The 11,971-nt window shown below is 43.5% G+C and overlaps 1 protein-coding gene across 1 annotated transcript in view; it reads right to left on the reverse strand.

Annotated features, from left to right (window-relative positions):
* The window catches only part of LOC123481860 (keratin-associated protein 10-2-like), a gene marked incomplete at its 3' end in the record, with an annotated part of 32,006 nt that extends 23,277 nt beyond the window's left edge, over positions 1-8,729 (reverse strand). Inside the window, exons 1-3 of the mRNA XM_045207409.1 lie at positions 8,725-8,729; positions 7,758-7,952; positions 7,352-7,683 (exon numbers count right to left, since the gene is read on the reverse strand). Coding sequence (XP_045063344.1) covers positions 7,352-7,683; positions 7,758-7,952; positions 8,725-8,729 — 532 coding nt within the window. The remainder of the gene's footprint in view (positions 1-7,351; positions 7,684-7,757; positions 7,953-8,724) is intronic.
* Between the last annotated feature and the right edge of the window lie 3,242 nt (positions 8,730-11,971).

Raw genomic sequence — 11,971 nt, forward strand, 5'->3', positions numbered from 1 at the left:
ATACCCCCACCCCCGAAAAAATTGGTAAGCCTAGTTATTACTGCGTGTTGTTGTACATACAGGCTACTTCTACTTCTACTGTGTGTGAGTGTGTGTGTTTGTGTGTGTGAGTGTGTGTGTGTGTGTGTGTGTGTGTCAGTGCGCGTGCGTGAGTGTTTGTGCGCGCGCGTATGGGTAACCTACATGCGCCTTTGGCAAGCCTGTGATGCCGTGGTGAACTCAATAGCCCCGTGTTGATGTAAAAAAAAATATACGCCAACTCTGACAAACATATGGGCTTGACAAACTCACTCCCTCACTAAGCATCATCTAACTCTGCATACCAACCGTCGCCAACCATAAAAGGAATGAACCTGGTTACTCACATGCTCACCTGGCGTCACTTCTGAGTAGTATATTACTGGACTGGGCTGCAGCGGGAGGAGTGGAGCTGGGGTTCTGATTGGAGATGCCTGCAGGTGCTTTCTGGTTCAGACAGAGGGAGAGACAGAGAGAGGGGTGACTTTTTTTTTATGCAACCGGGGATGGGAAGGCGTAATTTTGCGCGGTTATAGGACGGAGCCGTGAGCTCCCCTCTCTCTCTCTCTCTCTCTCTCTCTCTCTCTCTCTCTCTCTCTCTCTCCTCTCTCTCTCTCTCTCTCTGGACAGAGAGGGCTGCCCCTCTATACTCCCTGGATCCACAGCTCGTTGAAAATGTTTATGGAAGAATTAGTGTTATGAAAATGAAAAAGTAGTAGGCTATATTAAGCGTGTATGAGAAAAGTTTTGTTCTTTTTGTGCCAATGTGAAAGCCTAACTTTAATTTGAAGGACTCATTGGTTGGAGATATATGCCCATGTAAAATGTGAGGTGGCCTCTATCAATGAGGTTGATGTCACATCACAGATAGTCAGTAACCAAAACATAAGCGCCATGCCGTTGTCCAAATCGTGAGTGGCGAGATCGCATGGGGCACGGGTGCCATGGAGTTAGGACGATAAGAAGGCACTATTCGACCTATTCAGCGATACAGACTGACCAGTTCACGCAAAACACACGCAAATCACACATTCAAACAGTATCGTTTACCCAGTGAGCCCAAACTTGTTTGGTTATTGAAATGTCATGCAGTGACATGACTAACCTAAATGTAACCAAACACATCTCCCACAGTGCAAATACATAAGCCTACGTCACCATAAAAGCTTATTTTTTAATCAGTCAACTAAGCAAAGACCTCCAACTCACATTTTTTACAGGTCCAATGCAGCCGTTTATATCTCTATATCCAATCATTTATTTCCATTAAGTAAATATCATACTTATCACAATTTCACAGTATTATTGCAACCCCATAGTGTGGAAATATATATAAAGCACAGGAAATTACGTTTTTGACTGCACTGGGCCTTTAATGACGTCTCTCAAAATAGATTAACATGTGTTTCAAATCGCCATTCATATGTAAAAGTAACTAAATAATATGCTTCTACTACTCGTGTGTGTGTGTGAGTGTGTGTCCACTGAGACAAACAGACGTCAGCAAAAATGTAACCTGACCTCCCGAGCTATATTGACAAGCGCGTGTTATCATTGTGGATCTTTTTCCGTTGACAGGTGTTTGGCGCGGGAAATATTCGCTGACGGGTTTCCGCTGCTCGGGGCAAGCGGGTGGGACCGGAGCCCTGCCGGTAACTGTCAAAACAACTGAGGGTATTGGCACGTGGAGACAGGCAGGCAGGTAGATTTGATGATGTACCTATAGGAGCTCTATTTGAGCATCGTGTACGTTGTATAGGACACTGGATTTAAGTGTTCACAAACAATTATTACTAAAATAGTTTTTGAAAAAGTTAGGCTGCTCCCGCCACGACAAAACATTCTCTCTCTCTCTCTCTCTCTCTCTCTCTCTCTCTCTCTCTCTCTCTCTCTCTCTCTCTCTCTCTCTCTCTCTCTCTCTCTCTTTCTCTCACGCAGGCATTAGTAATACATGTATAGTCTCAGGGTTGGAGGATGTGGGGATTTGAGTGTCTCCCATAGGTTTGGCGGGTGATTAATGTTGGCGGGTGTGTTTCTGTGTTTCATATTCATATCTAATCTCATGGCCCATAAACTAATAACAAAAGGCCGCCAAAGGATTATTCCACCCAGCGGGAAAAGCGGCTGTTTGTGACATGCAGATGATTCATCGAGTTATAGGAGAGAAGAAAAAAAAGATCCTGAATTGAAAAATCCTGATTGAAATATTTTATTTCATTTAATCACGTCCCTCTGAGCACGCATAGAAGGCTTTTCTTTTGGACTAGTAACAGGGGACATTTGACATATGCGTTATGAATGTTTCTTCATGAACATGCATGCTGAGGGTAACTTATTTTAATTCGTGACTTATTTTAACTTTTCAATACAATTATAATTTATTTAACACAAATTTCAGCAAGTGATTACAAATTATATTTTGTTAGAGCGAGCACGCGCGCGCACACACGCGCACACACACAAACAAACAACTTGCTCCAGGTTATTGACTAAAAAATTTATTATTAATTATTGACGATTATTAGTGCAGGATAATAGAACATCCAGAGCGAGCCATGTCCTTCACAGCAGGGGAGCGAGCGGAAATTACGTTGCGTTTTTATGGTGGTGACACGTCACTTCACGCGGGTTCCACGGATGAAAGCTATGAAGTAGTAAATTGTGTCAAATCTTTCACGTTAAATACATTTCTCACTTGTTATCGTCTCCAATTATTACCAGGGTATGGACGAGTGGCGGTTAGAATCATTGAATGTATAAGTCACTGCGTTAGTGTGGCTTTCGAGCATCTTTAGCCTAAAACACATTTCTGGTCATATCTCACATATGAAGTCATAAGTGCAACATTAGTTATTTTAGCCTAGTAAAAAAGTTTATATTTGTCATTTTTTCTTCAGCAGGCTAGTGAATTTCCAATCTAGTTTTTATTCATTTAAAAAAGAAAAAGCTGAATAAATAAATTAGCCTCTTGTAAATTGCTTCTCATTTTGAAATATTCTAGACTTTACCTCTGGGGTTTTGAATGTCACTTTCCCAACTGTTTAATTCCTTCGCTGTAACGAGGGTATGGAACTGTCCATGGTGCTGAACTTCTGTCCTGCAGTTTACCGGGACTTGGCTCAGTGACCTGGGGCGTTTTCAACCAGATGAACATTGCAAATAGAAATGCAATAAATAGATGACAAACAAAATTCTAGATGACAAACAATTTCATATGTTCTACACAATACGTTCTGCAACGTTGCACCATCCTGAGCATACACTTGCTGTTCACACAAAATGAGGTATGCTCAACGATTTTCTACTTTCTGTTATTCTATTTCTCTATTTCATTTTTCTTTAATCTTTCCGTCCTTTATGCAAGGGGTTATTTGCACGAATGAGCAGAGTGCACGCCGGTGCCCCAATCACCACTTTGACTAAAAGCCCTAGCTTGCGCAGGCGGATCCGCAACGTCAACACGCACCAACCACTTCATCAACCGCGCGCTGACCTCTCCGTGTCATTGGTGCCTCGAGACTCGTTTATTCTCCTCTCTCACACAGTGGAACAACGGATAAATAGCCTACGATGTTTATCTGCAAATATTTGACTGCACATAACATTAGGCCACTGCCTCTCTGATAGCATCATTGTTTTGCTGGATTTATGAAAATGTATAATGTTAACTTTACTGTCAAAACGATATTTATGTAAAATGACACCTGTCTTAGTCTTGAGACTTGTTTTCCAGAAACTTGAATAGCCTATAAAAAAATGATGTGTGCTTGTGTGTGTGTGTATGCTTGCATGCGTGCGTGCGTGCCTTCGTGCATAAGTGTGGATAGTGCACACACTGTATAGCCTACCCTTCCTAGCCCAAAGAAAGTCAGTATGCGGAGTCGGAAATGCGTCTTGCCCGGATCTGATTTTGCTGTGCAGCGGACTAGAGCGAAAGGTGTTAAATATCTCTGTCCCTCTCAGTCTTCTGTAACATAATATAGTGCTGAATACCACAACTTGGATCGGGTCAGTTTGCCTTGCATTTGGAAATTATGATTATTTTTAAACCTTATTTTACCAGGTAAGTTAACTGACAACACATTCTCATTTACAGCAAAGACCTGGGGAATAGTTACAGGGAAGAGGATGAATGAGCCAATTGGAAGCTGGGGATGATTAGGCGGCCATGATCATATGAGGGCAAGATTGGGAATTTAGCCAGGACACCAAGGTTAACACACCTACTCTTACGATAAGTGCTATGGGATCTTTAGGTACCACAGAGAGTCAAGACACCCATTTAATGTCCATTCCGAAAGACGGCACCCTACACAGGGAAATGTCACTGACCTGGGATATTTTTTTTAGACCAGAGGAAAGGGTGCTTCCTACTGGCTCTCCAACACCACTTCCAGCAGCATTTGGTCTCACATCCAGAACCAACCCTCCTTAGCTTCAGAGGGATGCAGGGTGGTATGCTGCTGGCAGAGAAGAAAGTAGATCAATAAGATGCAATAGGGAGTCAAGGATTAGTTCACTTTTAACTGCCCCCAAATTGATGCTCTCCCTCCTATGGGCCTATGTAAACCTGATCTCTCTTACCTCACGTTATGAGAAAGAGATGGTCCACTAGAGATGACATCACTCTGCCGCTGCAAGCACTGAAACCATTGTATTTATAAGGCACATTTATTAATGCTGTTATATTCAGTCTATTAATTGATGATTTGTAGGCCTACTAGTTATATACTGAATATTCTGGACATGATTTCTAAAAGACATGTGAGATAATGTCTAGATGCCTTTTTATAGTGGAGATCAAGTTTATAAATTGCCTGGCTGGGCTGATGAGACAGTGGATTGCGCAGTCAGATGTAACAGAGTATATCGGCATTTTAACATAATAGATTTAGCCGGTGGTAACTTGTGGAATAGACACCGGCTGGAATGCGGTTTTAACCAATCAGCATTCAGGATTAGACCCACCCGTTGTATAGAGGATAATAAACAGGATATAAAGTGATTAGACTCAATTACAAATAATTTCTTTAGGGATTTATTTGACAAGAAAGATTAGAGGAAAGTAAAAACCTACCAGGAGCTGGACAAAAAAAGTCATGAAAATTAAGTGAATGAAAAATATAACATTTGGGGGCAGTTAAAAGTTAACTAATCCCTGAGTCCCTATAGCATCTTATTGATCACACTGCATGAATTAAGGATATTAAACAATGAGAGGATGCTTAAGAGTATTGAGATACACCCATTCAGTATATTGTGTCAGTTACAGTGGGGCAAAAAAGTATTTAGTCAGCCACCAATTGTGCAAGTTCTCCCACTTAAAAAGATGAGAGAGGCCTGTAATTTTCATCATAGGTACACGTCAACTATGACAGACAAATTGAGAAAAAAAAATCCAGAAAATCCCATTGTAGGATTTTTAATGAATTTATTTGCAAATTATGGTGGAAAATAAGTATTTGGTCACCTACAAACAAGCAAGATTTCTGGCTCTCACAGACCTGTAACTTCTTCTTTAAGAGGCTCCTCTGTCCTCCACTCGTTACCTGTATTAATGGCACCTGTTTGAACTTGTTATCAGTATAAAAGACACCTGTCCACAACCTCAAACAGTCACACTCCAAACTTCACAATGGCCAAGACCAAAGAGCTGTCAAAGGACACCAAAAACAAAATTGTAGACCTGCACCAGGCTGGGAAGACTGAATCTGCAACAGGTAAGCAGCTTGGTTTGAAGAAATCAACTGTGGGAGCAATTATTAGGAAATGGAAGACATACAAGACCACTGATAATCTCCCTCGATCTGGGGCTCCATGCAAGATCTCACCCCGTGGGGTCAAAATGATCACAAGAACGGTGAGCAAAAATCCCAGAACCACACGGGGGGACCTAGTGAATGACCTGCTGAGAGCTGGGACCAAAGTAACAAAGCCAACCATCAGTAACACACTACGCCGCCAGGGACTCAAATCCTGCAGTGCGAGACGTGTCCCCCTGCTTAAGCCAGTACATGTCCAGGCCCGTCTGAAGTGCATTTGGATGATCCAGAAGAGGATTGGGAGAATGTCATATGGTCAGATGAAACCAAAATATAACTTTTTGGTAAAAACTCAACTCGTCATGTTTGGAGGACAAAGAATGCTGAGTTGCATCCAAAGAACACCATACCTACTGTGAAGCATGGGGTTGGAAACATCATGCTTTGGGGCTGTTTTTCTGCAAAGGGACCAGGACGACTGATCCGTGTAAAGGAAAGAATGAATGGGGCCATGTATCGTGAGATTTTGAGTGAAACCCTCCTTCCATCAGCAAGGGCATTGAAGATGAAACGTGGCTGGGTCTTTCAGCATGACAATGATCCCAAACACACCGCCCGGGCAACGAAGGAGTGGCTTCGTAAGAAGCATTTCAAGGTCCTGGAGTGGCCTAGCCAGTCTCCAGATCTCAACCCCATAGAAAATATTTGGAGGGAGTTGAAAGTCTGTGTTGCCCAGCGACAGCCCCAAAACATCACTGCTCTAGAGGAGATCTGCGTGGAGGAATGGGCCAAAATACCAGCAACAGTGTGTGAAAACCTTGTGAAGACTTACAGAAAACGTTTGACCTGTGTCATTGCCAACAAAGGGTATATAACAAAGTATTGAGAAACTTTTGTTATTGACCAAATACTTATTTTCCACCATCATATGCCAATAAATTCATTAAAAATCCTACAATGTGATTTTCTGGATTTTTTTTTCTATTTTTGTCTGTCATAGTTGACGTGTACCTATGATGAAAATTACAGGCCTCTCTCATCTTTTTAAGTGGGAGAACTTGCACAATTGGTGGCTGACTAAATACTTTTTTTCCCCACTGTATTTTGAAGGTCAAGGAGATGAGTAGGCAAAACAGATGAAAGGTATTGGTATGCTGTCCTGTGTATGTGACAGGGCCACCAGTGTGTCAGGAGAATGGCAGTGGGCTCTTCATTTTTAAAGGAGACAATGAGAGGATGTCGCCTTACAGTTTTGGTACGCAGCCCTGTGTGTGTGAAAGGGTCAGCGATGTGTCAGGAGACAGTTCTCTCTTTAGCATGGAAGGGCTGGCATAGAGTCATTAGCTCTGTCTCCAGATGGCACACACTTAAACAGATGAGGCCTGGGATTAGGATAAGAATGGGACTAGCCTGGCCCTGTCCCCCAAAGCAGTAACACTCACTGACACAGCTAAAGCCCCTGTTAGCCATCTAACTTAATCCCCTGTCCTGACAAAATTACCCTTCCCTATACGCAGGCACACACACAGGCGCACACACAGGCGCACACACAGGCGCACACACAGGCGCACACACACAAACACACACACACACACACACACACACACACACACACACACACACACACACACACACACACACACACACACACACACACACACACACACACACACACACACACACACACACACACACACACACACACACACACACACACACACACACACACACACACACACACACACACACACACACACACACACACACACACACACACACCCACACACACACACACACACACACACACACACACACACACACACACACACACACACACACACACACACACACACACACACACACACACACACACACACACACACACACACACACACACACACACCTGCTCATCGACACACACACACACACACACGCATGTACACGCACACACACACACCCACACCTGCTCATCTATACACACACACACACACACACACACACACACACACACACACACACACACACACACACACACACACACACACACACACACACACACACACACACACACACACACACACACACACACACACACACACACACACACACACACACACACACACACAGTCTAAATGGATTTCACAGTCCCATCCCCTCTCCTCTATAATAACCCTTAAAGGGGAATTTCACCCTTGTTCTGCCACAGCATATAGTCATTACTATATTACAGTTTTTTCCAATTGCTAACACACTAAAATGACATGCACAGCACAATTGTTTTAACTGACACACAGAGAGCAAAACCTCTTCTCAAGTCTCCAAAAGTCTAAACACATTTTCTGCTTTACACACATTTTGCAATTCAAAATGGCACTTTTTAAATGCACTGCACACGGTTCTCTGCATAAGACACAACAATCTGACATAAAGTCACATGTTTGCCATTTCAAAACACTGCCATTCAAAATGACACTACATGAGCTAATTGGCCAATACATGTGCCACCTGGCCAAACACCTCAATGGTTAATTGTTACCACTTCAGTCAGGAAGTAAGCACTATGAAAAGACCACAGGTGAGCACCTTTTGTTTACAACAACAATGGAAGACGTTGCAGAGAGAGGAAGAGGAAGAGGAAGAGGGAGGGTGAGAATGAGAGGGGGAGGAAGAGTGAGAGGTAGGGGTAGAGCTGGTAGAGGAGTTCATGGCCAAAGAAGACAACAACTTTCAAATGAAATCAGAGCAACCTTAGTTGATCATGTCATCAACCATGGGCTGACAATGCGAGAGGCTGGACAGAGAGTGCAGCCCAACTTGAGCCGTTTTACTGTCGCCTGTGTCATCCGGACATTTAGACTGGAGTACAGGTATGTAACCAAAATGTATTTCACACTATGTAGTACAACCCATGTCATAGTGTATCAGTTGGGTGACACCTGTTTACTTCATGAATGGCGGATGTCATACACTAACTGCACAAGTTTCCTGTACAATTTACTCTACTGTGGGGGAAATGTCCAAGCCCTATATTTTTGTTTTTTGTTTTTCTAAAGGACTGAGAGACGCAACCATGGTGGAGGAAGGGGCCAAATGTTCACCGGGGTACAGGAAGCTGCCATTGTAAACGTGGTTTTGGAAAATAATGAAATCTGATTACGAGCCACATCATCCAAGACAACACCATATTCAACAACATTCAACGAGTCAGTCTGTCCACATTGGCTCGCAATATCAAGCGAAACCAAATCAGAATGAAACAACTTTATAAGGTGCCGTTTGAGAGAAACTCTCAAAGAAACAAAGAGGTCAGACGAGCATATGTGGATGTAAGTACAATATTGACTGCAGTACACTACACGCAACATTGTTTCCCAGTGTACTGGATAACACCATATTAACTGCTTTTGTTCTTTGTTTTCAGGGAGTACTGGAAATGGATGCTCATGCAATCCCACATGAGTTCATCTTTATAGATGAGGCTGGGTTCAACCTAGCAAAGACCATAAGAAGGGGGAGAAATGTCATTGGCCACAGAGCCATTATAGATGTTCCTGGCCAACGTGGTGGGAACATCACAATGTGCGCTGCCATCTCCAATACGCATGGTGTCCTCCACCGTCATGCCAACCTTGGACCATACAACACAGCCCATATTCTCACATTTCTGGACAGACTCCACAAGATTCTCATACCACTAGAGCGTATGAATGATGCAGACCATCAAAGAACCCGGTACGTTGTAGTATGGGACAACGTGAGCTTTCATCGTGCAGCCCCAGTCCAAAACTGGTTTGCTGACCACCCACCATTTCTCGTGCAATACCTCCCACCATACTCACCATTTCTGAACCCCATAGAAGAGTTATTTTCGGCATGGCGGTGGAAGGTATACGACCGGCAGCCCTTTGTGCGCATGCCTCTTGTGCAGGCTATGGAAGAGGCATGTGATGAGATTGATGTGGGTGCGATTCAGGGATGGATAAGGCACTCAAGGCGCTTCTTCCCTCGATATCTGGCAAGGGAAGATATTGCCTGTGATTTGGACGAGGCGTTGTGGCCAGACCCAGCTGTGCGGCAAGATGCTGCCTAATGTTTTTTCTCGCCTCTTTTCTTTTCAAATTTTTTCTGCAATTTTCATTTTCAGTTTACTGTTTTTTGTGAGCATATTTTTGTTCAGTCCAATGTAAATATATCTGCTGTGCATATGTTGCACTGAATTGTTTGGTGAAAAATAAAAGTAAAAATGTTTCAACAGCATGTGTGTGTATTTGCAAATATTTCTGTGCATGTGAACAATCTGAATAATGTTCTACAATTTGAACTATTTTAGTATTATGGCAAAGCATACTAAAGATGAGAGTGCTTTTCATTATGCCCAACAGTGTGTAGTTGGTTAGACAAAAATCTGGTAATATGAATGAAGTGTGTGCCATTCCGTGTAAACGTTTGATTTTGATAATGCTATATGTAGTTTTGGTTGCATTGCTTCATTTTGCAGGATATATGAGGTATTTTGCAGTTTGGGTGTGTGGTTTTATGAGTTGTGTTAAGTATTTTGATAAAACCAGCCTAGTTTGCAAAATTGTGTTTTAGCAATTGGGAAAAACTGTAACCACATTATGTTTTTATCATAAACATCACAAGCTAGAACTCACACGTTTTAATTTCACTGGCAGAATCGGGAAGTTTTGACTCCCTGTGTATTCGTCTGCACATAGTCAACCACAAAGTCCGGCATTCATAGCAAATGCTGATACCACACCCTAGGTAGAGGGAGCGTGTTCACAAACTTGGTTCATGGCATTGTTTAATTTGAATGACCAACACACAGTAACTGTATCTCAGAACTTCTCTAGGCAAGATTTTTTTTGAAAACTTTTGTTTTTCACTAATGTTTGTCATCATGTACGTCTGGTGTTCTGTGCCTGTATCACGACTTCCGCCGAGGCTGCCTCCCCTCCTTGTTCGGGCAGGCTTCGGCGTTCGTCGTCACCGGCTTACTAGCCACTGCCGCTCCATTATTCATCATTCCATTTGTCTTGTCTTGTCAATCACACACACCTGATTCTCATCCCCTCATTAGTCCGTGTATAAGTGTTCCCTCTGCCCCCCTTGTCTTTGTGGGTGATTGTTTATTTGTTAGAGTAGTGTAGCTCGGTGGAGCTACTCGTACCTTGTTATTGCCGGGGTAGATGTTTCCCCTGTGCCTGTTATTGTTGGAGCTACCGTTACCTTGTATTGCCAGGGTAGATTTTTCCCCTGTGCCTGTTTCATTTGTCGCTATCCAGCGCTATTTGTGTACGACGGAATAAACTCTGCATTCGGTGATTACCCTCCTGCACCTGACTCCTTCTATCACACTCATCACAGCCTGGCTGTGCTAATTAGTTAACTTTCACCGTTCTACCTACCAGAGATTCACCCCGATTCTGCCAGTGGCTTGCGGCTATCAAGAATGATGCGGTGACCAAAGATTATCAGAGGGATTTTCAGGCTGAACTGATGGGGAATCCATTTCGACGACAGCTGAGAAGTGATGTGATGCCATCTGTTTTTTTCCTTCACTACAAAACAGAAGATTTTCATTTAGAGGTAACCTAACGTTAGCTAGCTTGCTATTCTAGCTGGACTAGCTGGGTAAGTTAGCTAGCTAGCTAACGTTACAGTCCTGTATTGAACTATGAAAGCCATCAGCTAAATCATATAGCTATCCTTTGGTATACACATTGTCAATGAATGTCGCTTATGCCATGGTAGTCACTGCTAGACTTGTAGCTACCTTCAGCAGGTAAACATGTTTGTTTGTTCGTTCTATCTTTGACTGACATTAGCTAACATAAGCTAGCTAATGTTACTCTTATTTGGTATCTCAATTTGGTAGCCATCTATTCCACCCTTGTCTGGAAAAAGATACGCACCACTGGCTTGGTGCGAGGAGCAGGTACAGGCCGGGCCGGACTGGTGACACGCACCACTGGCTTGGTGCGAGGAGCGGGAACAGGCTGGGCCGGACTGGCGACGCGCACCACTGGATTGATGCGAGGAGCAGGAACAGGCCGGGCCGGCGACGCGCACCACTGGCTTGGTGCGAGGAGCAGGAACAGGCCGGGCTGGGAACACGCACTACTGGTTTGGTGCGAGGAGCAGGAACAGGCCGGGCCGGGCTGGCGACGCGCACCACTGGCTTGGTG

The sequence above is a fragment of the Coregonus clupeaformis genome, chromosome 25, assembly GCF_020615455.1.
Source record: "Coregonus clupeaformis isolate EN_2021a chromosome 25, ASM2061545v1, whole genome shotgun sequence".
NCBI lineage: Eukaryota > Metazoa > Chordata > Actinopteri > Salmoniformes > Salmonidae > Coregonus > Coregonus clupeaformis.